The 15,627-nt window shown below is 34.2% G+C and overlaps 2 protein-coding genes across 3 annotated transcripts in view; one reads left to right on the top strand and one right to left on the bottom strand.

The window, feature by feature from the left end:
- Positions 1-15,627, bottom strand: part of LOC149480163 (uncharacterized) — a 58,154-nt gene that overhangs the window by 2,725 nt on the left and 39,802 nt on the right. For both annotated transcript variants that reach the window (XM_089707156.1, XM_089707157.1), the window contains 9 exons: positions 14,577-14,677; positions 11,766-13,748; positions 10,146-11,569; positions 3,213-3,377; positions 2,574-2,810; positions 2,176-2,313; positions 1,614-1,899; positions 1,230-1,415; positions 118-302 (listed from right to left, as the gene is read on the bottom strand). In XM_089707156.1, coding sequence (XP_089563282.1) covers positions 118-302; positions 1,230-1,415; positions 1,614-1,899; positions 2,176-2,313; positions 2,574-2,810; positions 3,213-3,377; positions 10,146-11,569; positions 11,766-13,748; positions 14,577-14,604 — 4,632 coding nt within the window. In that variant the 5' untranslated portion in view covers positions 14,605-14,677. The remainder of the gene's footprint in view (positions 1-117; positions 303-1,229; positions 1,416-1,613; positions 1,900-2,175; positions 2,314-2,573; positions 2,811-3,212; positions 3,378-10,145; positions 11,570-11,765; positions 13,749-14,576; positions 14,678-15,627) is intronic.
- LOC149480164 (uncharacterized) overlaps positions 1-15,627 on the top strand; it is a 381,320-nt gene that overhangs the window by 341,857 nt on the left and 23,836 nt on the right. The gene's annotated exons all lie outside the window — the stretch shown is intronic.

Raw genomic sequence — 15,627 nt, 5'->3', positions numbered from 1 at the left:
CGCTCCCCACTCCGACGGACACGGAGGTGTGGCTTGAAGGCATGCTATGCATTACGCTTTACCGCGGCAGTCCCCGAGTGTCACACGTCTTTTTTTTTCAACAAATTGTAAACTTACCCTATAAAGAAAGATATAATGATGTCTATTAGATATAGAGTGCGGGCGCTGCGTGCGCAACGCTCGTACTGTGCGCGGCAGGTCCGCGGCGCCCGCGGCAAGCGCACGTGAGCAGATGTCGGCGGCGATCAGCGCAGCCGAGCGGCCCGCACCTGATGCGCATACTACTACGCACGGACGGACACCTGTAGGAAAGGAGGTTGTTGAATAGAATATTATTAGTCACTACAGTGGTGGCGAACGCCTGTAAGAAAGGAAGTTGTTACTGAGTATTAGTATTAGTATTAGTCACTATAGTGATGGTTAGAAACTCCGACTCTAGAGAAGGTTCGAGACAAGATTGCATTAAAACTTGCATTGGTTTTTTAATTTATCTACACGCAATCCAACTAAAAATTCGACAGCAAAAACCAATCAATCTAAATTTAGTCAGCTTGGTAGCTGCCTAAATTTGCTATCTTAACATTCATAGAGACCAAGCCAGATGATCAAACAGCAGCATTTAGTGTTTTATTTTGTAAGCATAAAATGACATTCCTAAAATAATGGCATTACGCAATTTAGGGCCGGCGCCCACTGCCGGCACGGCACGGCATGGCACGGCAGAGCATCCCGCGGCGTGCAATGGCATCTCGCGGCGTGCAGTGGCATCCTGCGGCGTGCTGCGTGATCCCGCGGCATTCGGTGGCATGCCGTGGCATCCTGCTAAAAGCCCCACTAATGCTGCATAAGTTTCAACCTTATTTCAACTAGCTAGCAATCATAATTCCTCGACCCCAAAGTGACGCATACGCCTCGCGGGATGCAATGGCGCGCCGCGGCATTCCTTGGAATGAAACAGCAAGACACGTCATGCCGCCGCATCCTACGGCGTGCCGCGTCATGCTGCAGCATCCTGCGATACGTCGCGGCATCGTGGCATCGAAATAAAGTAACTTGAATTCTAAACTGATTGAAATAAGATTCAAAATAACTTCATTAGTAATAAAATCCTCTGCCCTGCCATGCCACGCCGTGCCGGCAGTGGGCGCCGGCCCTTATTAAACGTTTTGTACAAAAATTTCCATTAATTATTTATCCCCTAAAATTAAACTATAGAAACACGTTCTTACCTTCCACCTCTGAAGCGACCTTCATCTTGCCCAAGGTACCATTAGTGGAGTACCCTCGTCGCAGCAGTTCCTCCGCTTTGGCTGGAGAGTACACATTGACTCCATTGCCTGACGCATCATCACTTCTTAGTTTAGACAAGTTGTTGTAGGATGAACGGTTTTGATCCTCGTAGATTACTTCTAAACCTGCAACATATGATATTAATTTCGCTATAACTGAGCATTTTGCCTCTCAATAAAGATAGATAAACAATTTAAAAATTTATATTTTTACATTATAACTTTACTGTGCGCTCTATATTTTTTTCACTATAATGATTTTCTGTATCAAGAATTAACTACACGAAAAAATCACTCATAAATCTAATAAAAATGTCAACGTACCTTCCTCATCATACTCTTTGGCTGTCTGCGATATCTTCATATAACTCCTCATTTCTGAGAGGAAATCGATCACCGATTCGTAATCTTCAGGCACTCCTTTCGCTGGCCAGAAGTACCATAAATGTGTTATTTCTCTCCAAGTTCTTGTGGACAAATTAATTAATTGAACGCTAGAAATTGCGTATCTGTCCCGTTGTTCACGTTTCTTTAAGATGATCTGGAACTCTCCGAAGGTACGTCTGTTGTCCGATATTTCGGATGGTGGGAGGTACTCGTAACATTTCTCCTAAAAATAAGACAAAATGCATGAGATAGACCATAAACCTTTTATTATAATTAACTTATTGGTTAACATAAAAGCTCATAATTTTGTTGAAAAAATATGAATAAACGCTAGACTATTAGTATACTGTATATTAATAAATTACGGAAATAGGCCAACACATCTCAAAGATCGCCTTTATTATCTGTAGGAAATGTAAATTGTATTTTACAGTTTTATTATAGTCTAGGAAATTCTTTATCATGGAATTGAAAGTAATTATTTAAAACGTATACTAACAACTCCGTTCTCCAAATACTCCGTAAGCATGACAATGAGCCGAGAGTTTTGTTCCCACATCATTCGCCAGAAATCCACCACAGTGTTGGAGAGAGGCGCCTGGCACGCTATGTAATAGTTCCTGATGTTTCCTGGACCCTGGAAAATGAAATGCATATTAAGACAACAATTTCGAGTTTGAGTTTGTATAACAATTCTGATAGAAACTTGTATATAATACGACATACACATTTTAAGAGTATCTTAACCCCTTTAATTAAGTACCTATTTGAACAGATATAATTAATACTATCTATCTTTATTTCTGTGCTATTATTCTAATCTATTATTGCAAGATTATTGCAAATACGTATTCAATCAAATGAATGCGCTAAATTTCTTACAATTGGCACACTTACAGTAATATAATTAGCGTTAATATACTCCGTAGTAGGATCACCGCCAATCCTCTTCAAGGGCACCCTGGTCTCCGGGAGCGGCAGTACATTGGAATATCGGTTCTTATCTTCACACCCTGGTGGTACTTCCTCTGGCCTAACTGTTACAGTGGGGATCTCTGTGAACTCGGCTGTTATGGAGTCGATGTCCAGGGCAAAGTTGGCTAATGCCGCGTAGTTCATTGGGTGTGATGTCACCTGTAATGTGGTCGTTAGGTTAGCGAGGTATTTGCAATGAAGTTAAGGTTATCTACACAAATATTATAGGGTAATATTTGTTTTTGCATTCTTCTATGTAACGAACTTACCTACGAATAAGCTGTATCGATTTTAAAATGTCTTTCTTCTTCATTAAAAATCTTCACCGCGTCATATAGGTAGACTATTTTTTATCTCAGGCTAAACAGAACGAAGTCGGGGCAAGCAACTAGTGCATAATAAAGTTATAATATATTATGGTTCTATTTCAATGGATGCTTTATTTTATGTAGATTACCCGGGTTATTAAATATAATGATTTGCTTTTAAAACTCGGTAGCTTAAAACATCCAAGAATATCTACTATACTAAACTGAACAAAACAAAATACATAGTCCCCACCTCATCATCATAAGCCGGGTTGCCATAGCTCCGCTTGCTGGCCCGCAGCCTTTGGTTCCCCTTGCGATGGCCGACGCTGACGCTGTCCAGGCTATAGGCGTCCAGGGAGACGGGTGTGCAGCGCTGTGCGTACACACCACGGCGGCCACGACGACGGACTACCAGCTGGAATTGTATTTACATGGGTTGATCCAAAAGTAATGATAATCAATATTAAACAAGGTCATTACAGTTAAAATATTTATGTATTTCGCTAGATAGTCTTATATTTTTATGTACACAGGAAATACCCAATTATCATTACTTTTGGTAGTATTTTAAGTGAAATGACATTTGGAAAAGAATTAGGAAAATTTCAAGAGACAAAAAAATATTTGAATTATGTTTTCATTCAACTATGATTTCAAAAGTCATGTTCAATAACGTGTTTTTGTTACTACTTTGATTAGGCTAATCTAGTCACAATGTAACACAACGATTAGTATTTTTTTTTCTTTAAAGTGAAAGTATAAAATGTTTAGTTTGAAATTTATATCATGTAACCTCATGCTCACGCTATAGCTATCCTTATCATCCAAGTAAAAAGAAAGAGATTTTTAATAAGCTTAAAAATATTTTTTATTCAATCTACCTCTACGGGTTATGAAAGACTGAAATAAGTTCATATCTCATACGTAAGAAACGTATTACAAATAATTTTCAAAGTCGGTTAAAACTAATAGACTCATTGGCCGTTAGACCAAATAAAATGATTCCAAGAACAAAGAAATGCCTTGCACTTCCTGTCACAATCTCACATGTATCAAATAGCTATCTTATCGGAGCTGCCCACGCGGGTTCTCAAGACACAACACACAATATTTATTTATATTAATAAAACTATTAATTCATATTCAGCGAACTTATAGTGCAGTGGTGATGGAAAAAAATTACAAGACTAGATCGAAGTCTGTGGGATTGTTACGGGAATAGCAAAATAGGGTCTAGTATAATATTATGTTACTTTATAATTTATATATTAGTTAAACTATTTATTTATTTTGGTAACACGAACATAATATTTAACTAGTTATTACCAAAAATATACATAGAATCAAAGATCAGTATCGATCATTGCAATTTCATTACATCATCATCATCATCACTACATAGTATAAAACAAAGTCGCTTTCTCTGTCCCTATGTCCCTATGTCCCTTTGTATGCTTAAATTTTGCACGCCTCATAAGCGAAGCGTTGAGGTGGGTACTACTGTCACTTCGCGCAAAACATCTGATTTTTCAAACTTAAAATGTCTTTATGTATCATACATTGCACTTGTAAGATAATACATACACACACATATTAAGAGAAAACACTATTTTTAACGTTCATGATATTTTTGATGTCATTTTTGTTATTTAAACTAGTTAAAAAACAGTTTAAAAAAGTTCTGTCTTGGACGTCCGTGTGTCTGTATGTGCGGATCCTTTTTCTTGTTAACACGATAGCGACCGAAATACTTTACTAATCGAGTCTTTTTTTTTCTCTTACGCTTGAGTATGCTCAGGAATAGAACCCTTTCATTTTTCAGGGTCTGATTCGATGTGGTTTAATTGTTATTAAATAAACAAAAATAATAATTAATAAATATTTATTAAAAAAAAATTATGAGGCGTGCACTTTTGGATTTTCCAAATTATTTAAAACTACGCAACGGATTTTGATGCGATATTTTTTAATAGATAGAGTGATTCAAGAGGAAGGTTTTAGTATATAATTTATTAGGTTTTAGACAAAGCGGGCGAAGCCGCGGGCGGTAAGCTAGTTTATAGTAAGATATTTTTTTTATATTCTACACTTTTAGCACCGTTATATTCCAGCAAATTTTGAGTGAAACGAAAAGAGCGATTTTGACAAAACTCTTAAAAAAATGAACTGAGTTACGCTCACTTAAATTAAGAAAAAATAAGAATTGCGTGCGAGCGAAATTTGTCGAAGTAGTTAGGTCAGAAAAAAATATGTTTCAAGATGAAAGTCCTTAATGTTTAAATTATTTGTTGACATTTATGTGTATGGGAAACATAAGGAATAAATAATTTATGAAATATTAGAGCCCATCGAACCTAATACTCTCAAGTCCAAATAAATTGTTGACGTAAGGAGATCTCAAGGGCCGCCTTCAAGTTGAAACGGATTTTGACATGTGTGTGCGTTTCCATTGCATAAAATATGTTAGTAAAAAAGGTGTTACGTGTCAAAATTCGGCAAAAACGGTCATATTATAATTTATCAATTCAAAAAACTACGATTTTTTAAGTGAAAACTTCTTTAGCGGCGTTGGGTAGGTATAAAATCTTAAACTCGCGTCAGGACACGTGGCCTGATCAAAAAAGCGTAAGACGGATTTTTTTTTAGCCATTATATTCCATGCGTAAGACGGATACCATTCCAAAATATCAAACATGCTGAACGTTAATAATCAAGTTTTCACTTCTGCCGGCACTCCCGGAGTGCAACCCGTCTTTTTTATATTTAATTGTCTCTACATTTAAACGAAAATAAATTGTAATTTTAATTCTTTTTAACAATTTTTATTAATTTTACAATAAAATAATACGACCCAATAAAGTTTGTATATGAAATTAAATTGCATTTTTCCTTCCTATTCCTTACATTGAGGAAAACAAAATAAGTTAATGAAATTAGTCATGGTTTGTATGGTATTGTAGTTTTATTTAGAACAAGAATTTTTTTTGTATTCATAAATGTTGGCCATATTCGCTACACTAAAATTAAAAAAAATATATGAATTAAATACATTGCTGGATTATTTAAGATCCAGAAAAGCGATAGGAATGTAGTTGCTTTCAATTTTCTCATAATCACTACATAGTAATAAGTCGCTTTTTCTGTCCCTATGTCCCTTTGTATGCTTAATTTTTAAAACTACGCAACGGATTTTGATGCGGTTTTTTTAATAGATAAGAGTGATTCAAGTGGAAGGTTTTATAACCGACTTCAAAAAAACGAGGAGGTTGATAACCTATAATTCTAATAATTAAAATGATATTCGGCCGGTATATTTTTTTTTTGTATATAATTTATTAGGTTTTAGACAAAGCGGCCGAAGCCGCGGGTGGTAAGCTAGTATATTATATTATCGTGACGTATCGAAAGGTGGAAACGAGCGGTTCGTCATCAGCGTAACTTTTGCTTATAATTTATATTGTAAAAACATCCTCTTTGGTGCGATATGGCGACACCTCTAGCCTTACGAATGCGGTGGGGCTATTAAAAATCTGACATGTGAAATAACCGATTTTAAAAATGGTGATGGATAGTTGGTGTTTTCATTATTTTTATTTCATATTGTGTCGTAGATGATAACTTTTGTTTCCAATTTTTAATTACCATGACTTTAGTCAGGTAAAAGATGGGGACACGTTAAATAAAATTGTTTTTTTTTAATAGACATTCCGATTCAGAAAAACAATTCGATTTTTTTTTATTTCAATTAATTATTTATTATTATTATTTAATTTTAAAATCACTAACTTAATTTCATTTCTTTTTATTAAATTTATTAAATTTTCATTTTATTAAATATAATTAAACCTAGGCATTATTAATTATAACATGGATAATGGAGATTAATGTGAAATAAAATATTTGAAGATCTTTTAGATACTTACATATAAAAAGAAGTAATGCATGTGATCTATGAAATTAAAAAGAAATGTTCTCTTTGATACATAACTTAATTTTTTACCCGACTACGGCAAAGCAAAAGGAGGGTTATGATTTTGACAGGCTATGTATGTATGTATGTATGTATGTATGTATATATGTATGTATGTATGTATGTATGTATGTTCATCTGTTCCCTCGTAACTTCTAAACTACTAATCAGAATTCGACAAATGACATATCATTAGAAGCGTCTTAATTGTCCGCTGGTTATAGGCTATATGGGGTTTCACAAAATCTAATGTGGCGCCCTCTAGCGGACAAAACATACAGAGTAAAAAAATAAAGTTAAGATAAATATGCCGTGTTTGGTATCATTTGAAAGCTTTTTACTTGCACATTTTGAATATATATATATTACTAGCATTTGCTTGTGACTTTATCTGTATTCATGGGCTGATTGCATATAATTCACATCTTTTCGTTCATAGCTTCTTTATTAGTTCATCAATTTAACTTTTGTTTTATACTTTTTCAGCGTCGTTTTTTGTCGTAGTTGGGTTTTAGTTGTTTTACTTTTTATCTTGTAATATTTCATGGCCATACAGCCAAACCCTACGGTACCGAAACCTACTGCCCTGTGACCATGGTTCTTACCACTCATACCTTCTCGTGACGTACCGGTGCGCACACGCATTCATAAATATTTTATTATTTTATTTTTATTTTTAAAGAGATTTAATTTTGTTACTATTGTTTACTATTAGAAGTTATAGCTAAATTAAATTTGATATTTTGTAGTTTACATAATATTTTAATTATCAATATTAAGTGTGATGAAATGGTGAGTTTTTTTTATTTAATAGATATTTATTTTGCAAATATTTTACAAAATAAATATCTAGCCTATCTAGGGTACCACGGGCTAAGCCGGGGCGGACCGCTAGTATTTATATAATAAGATAAAGATCATTATTTGTACGTAAACATAGAGAGTATAAGACAAAATATATTGATGAGGGTTTTAATAATGCAGTAAAACCTAAAACAATGTGAGTACATAGTAAAATTTTGCCGATTTTTGTTTGAAATTTCTTTCGCGATAATCTTAAAAAAATTACGCGGTTTTTCTCTGAGATATCTTACCACATTTTTTGATTATTTTATTTCAATGGCTTTATAAACGAAACAGCCAAGTCTATGAGGATGTCATCAGCTACATCTCTTTCGTAGCTATTGTAGCTTTGCCAGTATACAAATATTTACTTTCAGAATGAGAATTTTTATTAGGTACTTACGTGAATACCTGTACATCTAATATATATTATAAAGGCGAAAGTTTGTAAGGATGTATGGATGTATGGATGTATGGATGTTTGTTACTCTTTCACGTAAAAACTACTGAACCGATTACAATGAAATTTAGCACACATATAGAGGGTAACTTGGATTAACACATAGGATAGGTTTTATCCCGGAAATCCCACGGGAACGGGAACTATGCGGGTTTTCCTTTGAAAACGCGGGTGAAGCCGCGGGCGGAAATCTAGTGATGATATAATATCATAATTAGTGGGAATCAAATTCACACCGTGAGAGATATAAAATAATTAGCAATTAGCACATTAGTCTCAAGACTCAATCTCTTATAACGTTTCTTAGTAATGATAAGAGGTGTTCATAACTCTTGGGAGTTGGGTTGCAAGCATTTTAATAGTTCAACGTTCGTGGAACATTGCAAGTTGTGGTGTAGTGTGCCATCAGGTAACTGATTAGGTATATGAATGTTATTAAGAAATTAGAAAGGATAATAAGTTTATTTTTTGTTAAATTTATTCTGTGATTGAGAATTTTTTTTTTTAGTTTTTAATAAACCTGCAATCTGCCGGTTAAAAATGTTTATTTATGGCATGCATAGCAAACGCTGGTAGCGTATCCGTATTATATTATTTTAAAGCATTTTTAATGTACTATAGTATTTTTTTAATTGATCAATATAATCAATATATTTGTGACCTAACGATAAACTATAGGAAATATTTTTTATAAATCAATATATTTGTGACCTACAGATAAACTATATATTAAAAAAAACACATAATAATTTATTGAACGACCAAAAACGGAGTTCACAACATTACTCCTGGAAAATTAAGTCAGTTCGCCGGCACACACTATTTTAATTTTTTGGATAAACAATATTTTAAATTTTATTGTATTTCATTTCAGTGCTGAAAACGGGCATCTTGCTGAATCTGCATAAAGGTAAGCATTTTACTTCTTTACTTATAATAAAAATAATCATTGAAAAAGCATCTTAAAATTATGAATGCGTTCAATTGTCTTAAAATTGTTTTATGTAGATGTCTTATTTACAAGTAAAATAAATCTACTTATCTATAGTTAAATATTATTATCATAAACGAAATTTTTAAATCAATTGTGTAAATTTCAAAAGCAATTGACGGATTTTAAATTACAGATATCGCAACGTAGAAATTAGTTACCTATTTACGGTATTCATTTTGCTAAACACTCATTGATTTTCTAAATATAGGTATATCATTTACCTACATGAACCTACCCCCCTACACTCTATATGGTTCCCCTACATTTTACAGCTTTTACCTACTGATTGAAATACCTTCATAGATATCGTTATATTATATTGTCTTTAAAAATACGCAACTTAAACCATATGTTTCGTGTTTTATTAGTGCATATTTTCCTAAATCATATGAAAACTTTTTCAGCAACACACGCGGCGTATTCTGCAACGTTGTCCAAAGTAGTTTGCGTAATTTATCGTGAGTTAATAGATATTATGCACATTACTTTGGATATGTTGTACGAACATTCAGCAATGAACAGAACAGAAGATTAAGAAGAGTTTTTAGCTGCAACACTTGAAGAATTGGCGCTTGCACGTGGCGCAAGATAAACAGGTTTTTTTGATTTTGTTTCTATAGTATTCGAAAGCTAGGTATTTACAAAATTACTTCGAGAAAGGACAACTGGTAAAAAATATTTAAATAGGAAGGTATATATTATTTATATCCTGATACAAATATGAATAGGTTTTATTATATTTTAAGTACCTAATAAATCGGGATGTAAGTATAAGTAACGTACTTTTGCAATCAATTTATAAATGATTAAGTTAAAATTGATTTAGATTTTTTTATGTTTGTACGGGGTAACTAGTACAATATATTCTGTTGTGGTAGGTTCTTGGATTACAGTATGCATGAAATAATATACTTACCAGAAGTCCAATGAGTAGAATAAGCGCAATCACACCGATAGTGCTCACAGCAATCGCAATCCCCGCTCCAGATCCTGTCACAGCATCATCCAGCACTCTAGAAGACGCTTCTGTTGTTATCTCTCCCGCATATGTAGTTGATTCATCATCCTCATCCTTTGTTACAGCCTCTGTTGTAGTTTCAACAGATTCTTCGTCCTCTGTTGTATCTGTGTGCACAAAATGACCATTCTGTTGTGTTATTACAGTTTCAGTTGTTGTGAATAGCGTTGTTTCCTTATCTGATTCTTTTTCAGTTGTAGTTACAATTATTGTCGCTTCTGTTGTTGCCGGCTTTGCTTCTTGTGTTATGACTTCATTAAAATCTATGTTTTCCTCTGAACTGGTAATTGGTACAGTTTCTGTTTGAGTTACAGTTGTAGGGGCTTCCGTCATAACTGTAGCTATTTCAGTATTAATCTCCGTTGCAACAGTCACTACTATTGTTGTTGTTTCCATTTCTGTTGTTGTTTCTGGAGTGGTGGTTTTTGCAGCTTCAGTGGTTGCAGGTTCAGTAGTTGTTTCAATGGATTGTGTTTCGGCTGTAGGAGTCTCAGTCATTATATTATCTGTTGTAACTGATTCTGTTGTTGTTGGTTCTTTATTCGTTGTCTTTTCCATGATTTGAGAAGATACTTCAATCTGTGGTGTAGTATCTTCTATAGTAGTACTTTCTTCAATAGCATTAGTTGTAGTATAATATTTCGGCCTATAAGTAGTTATTGGAGCGTCTTGTATTGTGGTTGTGGGTCTTGTTCGTATTGGGCCAGCATAATGCCAATCAGTGGTAGGAGCTTCCGTTTCTGTAACTTCTGTGGTTGGTTCCGTGGGTACATATGAAAATCTTATTGTTGTTATTTCATAATCAGTTATTGGCATTTTTGTAGTAGCTTTAATTATTTCATTCTTTTCATCAGAGTTATCAATTATATCATCGGAAGGAGTTGTAATATCTGAAGGTAATTTCGTAATTGACTCAAATCCAGTTGCTTTAGTAGGATCAACTGGTGGAATTGTATCTTGGGAGGTTACTTCAGATTCATCGCTTGAAGATTGTTCAAGATTGACTGTCGATGCAACCCAGGAAGACTGTGATTCAGCTATCTCTGCCTTTACTGTTGTTTCTTCATTCGAAATGATTGTTTCAGTAGTAGCAGGTTCTTCGCTATTTTGTAAAGATATATTGCTTTCAGCAGGTACCCTTTCTGATATAGACTCTGTGGTTTTGTCTTTAATTTCACCTTCTGAACCAAATGACGAAGAGAAAACAGGTTTCCAGGGTAGTCTATTTTGATCAATTTCAGTAATGTTCTTTAAGACAATATCTCGATTTAAGACTGAACTCGGTGTAGTAGAAGTCGAGCTTGTAGTTGTCTCCCGCTTTTCTGAAATTTTAATATAATCGTTACACATATTTATTGTTACTTAAATTCTACAGAAACATAAAATCATGAAATACATTGCACAAACGTACACATTGTACGCGTAAAGCGTAAAGATATGCTTATTATTAAGAGTGCAGTAAATTAGATATTTTAATTTGAAATCTTTTATTTGTTGAGAAAATTGTAAATTATTTACCTATAATATCTCCCACTTTTTGCAATTCATTTTCATCGATGTTCTTCGTTGAACCTGTAACATTGATTGCTGGTCTTGTTGGTGGACTCCGTAACCCAGCGAGTGCCCAGGCGGCCAAGGTGGGTGGTATTTCGAAATCATTAACGTCTCGTCTCGCTTCTGTTGTTGCTTGCTCTTCAGACATTTGTGTTGTATGGGGTGCAGATGTTGTTGTAGTTGTAGTTGTTGTTGTTGAAGACGAAGAAGATGGGAAAAATTTCGTAGAACCACGTTTCCATAATGAAGGAATCTTGTTATCCACGAAAGAATGGGAATGTACAACTCTTTTGGATCCACCTATATCACTTTGCAATAATGGATCAATATCTGATGGCAGTGTTGTCAATATTCTCGAAGGACCAGGATCTTGAGTGGAATATCTATTTTTGACGTCAAAATGTTCGGAGTATATTGTTGAAGGAACACGGGTAGGTGAAGCTCGCGTGACGTTTCGACCTGGAGCCATCCACACCGGTCTAGATTTTGGTGTAGTGTGGAAGAATCTACGAGTATTTGGTCTATTTACAAGATTAGGTGACACTTGGTCACTTTGAGAGGCAGCATTGTTACCCAATTCTTTTGTACCAGTTAAGTTAAGGCGTTTAGAATAATTTCGATTTCTAGGAGGATTGCTTGTGGTTGATACAACTATTGGTCTTTCACTGGAAAACATTGTGTTCTGATATGAACTTGAAATTGGATTAGCCGAACTAATTGTAGGTGCTATGCTCACGGGGAAGAAGTAAGAAGAAATCGTTGACCCAATTTCATTGTCATATACGGGTTTTGAGATATCTGTTGGGATTTCTACTATCGGTTTTTGTGAAGGTATAATTGAAGCTAATTCATCTTTTACTGGCGTACTTTTAGTTGTTTCTGGAACGCTGCTTTCATCTTCATCACAATCGTCGTCATTCGTATGAGTAATATTATATGTTTCCGTTGATAAAACTGACATTTCATAATAAATGCTTGTACCGTGAACGTCAGAGAGTGCACTATTATCCGTACCAGCTTTATCGTTGTCCATAAGTCGTATTTCTTTGGTATTTTTAATGATAACTGTAGATGTATTATGAGGTGTTGCGTTACTTAACTTTTCAAATCCTATATTTTCCTTAACAATTTTTTGCATGTTTGTTCCATTCACAGGCGGTTGTTTCGCTTTTATTGTATCTAAGTTCTTCAATATACTCGATGATATTTCCTGATATTTTTTGTCGAAGAAATCATTTTTAGGCGTAGTTAATTCACTATCAAAGTCAAAGAAGCTATCAGATTTATAGGACTCATCATTTGAGGTGTAGGATTGTTTTGAAAAAAAATTAGAAAAGTCGCCGAATGGTGACTTGCTAAAATCTCGATTTTTGTCATTCCCATCCTTATTTTTATCACTAAATTCATCATCATTAAAGCTAGAAGTAAAAAAACTATTATCACTAAATTTACTAGAAGTATACTTTTCATATGATCCAGTATCTTCATCGTCTTCTTCCAATTCTTCTTGGCTCTCTGCTTTTGTTTTCATAGCCTCCGTAGTACTAGATACCTTTTTTTTCTTATAATTGCGCATACTGTCAATAATCTCAAGAGGTTTCTTTACTTCTGGTGTCGGAGTAACTATAATAACATTCGATGCTTCCGTCGAAGATCTGACGCGTCTTAAGGAACTTTCGGTGGTTGATTTATGTACATTAAACCTTACCCTTCCTCGATCTTTATACTTAGCATTTTTCTCTGTATTTTCTTCTGAGGAGGTATCTTTATGGTGTAGTTCGTTGAGAGCTACATCGGGTAATTTAGGTTTGTTTCGGGAAATCCACGTCGAATTAGCACGTCTCGAACTTCTCTCGTCTGTAAGCGTGGGTGTAGTCTCTTGCGGTAGCGTGTGACCACTCACTTGTGTGCTGCTTAAAAGTAGTAAATTTACTACTAACACTGCACCTGAAAAATATAAGACTCGTTTTAGTATGTTTTTATTAATTTATTGATTATTATAGATTATCAGCTAATGTAATAATATAATAGTGAAAATAGTTTAATAACGTTTAAAATATTCTACAATCCATACTAATATTATAAATGCGAAAGTAACTCTGTCTGTCTGTCTGTTACTCAATCACGCCTAAACTACTGAACCAATTTGCATGAAATTTGGTATGGAGATATTTTGATACCCGAGAAAGGACATAGGCTACCTTTTATTGCGAAATAATAATATGTACCACGGGCGAAGCCGGGGCGGACCTCTAGTATAATATAAGAATAAAATACAAGGAATACTGTCAACGGCATGTAGTAGTATAAGTTTTTTGTAGTAGTTTGTAATGTTTTTGCAGCAATAAAGGCTTATTTTATTTTATTTTATTATTAACTAGTGGTCCGGCCCGGCTTCGCCCGTGGTACATATTTCGCAATAAAAGATAGCCTATGTCCTTTCTCGGGTATCAAAATATCTCCATACCAAATTTCATGCAAATTGGTTCAGTAGTTTAGGCGTGATTGAGTAACAGACAGACAGACAGAGTTACTTTCGCATTTATAATATTAGTATAGATTGACCCGTCCACATTTTTACACCTAAGAGGTACTGTACACATTAATATGAGATTTATATGTAAATTGTAATTTACATTATACATAATATACTTGTGAGAACTGCATCATCAACTTTAGACAGTATTATTAATAGGTATGTTCTACTACATTCATTAAAAGTTGCAGTTTGTTTTTCAACTAATATTGAATTAATTTTATTTAAAAATAACTTACCTAAACATATTCTAACTGGTGATTCCATGATCAATACATTGTGGCCGGTCTGTTAGTGAAACATTTTCAAGTTCGGAGGTTCGTACCCGTTGTCATTATTTCTGAAACAAATATAATTATAAATTAGTATAATACGTAAAGTCAATAGAAATAAATAGATAATTATATCTAGTTTTTTTTTCTACATTTATTATATTGTTCTATGTATCCACACATTGTTCCCTTTTGACTCGAAAATTATAGGTACCTACCTCTATCTTTTAAGCTCTAAATTTATTTGAGTAGTTAAGTTAAAGCGTAATATATTTGACTTCCATATCTACTGCACATTTGAGCTTTTTCTAGTAACAATTGTGTTACATAGGTACAACACAAGTGTATGTAATACACATACTTCGCGCATAGGTCTACCAGAGATAGCATGGTAGGTACATATATTTACCTGGTAAATTTTAAAAACATAGACGTTTATCTTTACTTAGTTTATCTGCAACATAATTTTGCCATCCATCTCACAATTCGAATTCTAATCTCTAATCACTATACCGAGTTGTTGAATAGAGATTTGTAAGTAGAATTTATTGTGATATAAGATTAATATATTAGAATGATTATAATTGCGACAAACATCTGGATATCTTAATCTTAATACTATTATAAAGGCGAAAGTTTGTATGGATGTTTGTTACTCTTTCACGTAAAAACTACTGAACCGATTACAATGAAATTTAGCACACATATAGAGGGTAACTTGGATTAACACATATGATAGGTTTTATCCCGGAAATCCCACGGGAACGGGAACTATGCGGGTTTTCCTTTGAAAACGCGGGCGAAGCCGCGGGCGGAAATCTAGTTACGAAATAATAATGGCTAAGAATATAATGGCTTTCAACGTCACCGCCTTATAATCATGATCATTTCCATCAAGCAATATCACTCAATTATTGTATTCTGACGCCGGTATAATTTAAAATAACGATGGGAAAACAGCAAATAGACATGTTATAACTTATAATCTGTTTACGTAACCGAGATTATGATCGTAATC

This window comes from Colias philodice, chromosome 19, assembly GCF_061535455.1.
Source record: "Colias philodice isolate Cphi_HAF_F1 chromosome 19, ilColPhil1 Martin Lab GWU primary, whole genome shotgun sequence".
Classification (NCBI taxonomy): domain Eukaryota; kingdom Metazoa; phylum Arthropoda; class Insecta; order Lepidoptera; family Pieridae; genus Colias; species Colias philodice.
Note: the sequence above shows the minus strand (reverse complement) of the source record. Positions and strands in the feature narration are given on the sequence as shown.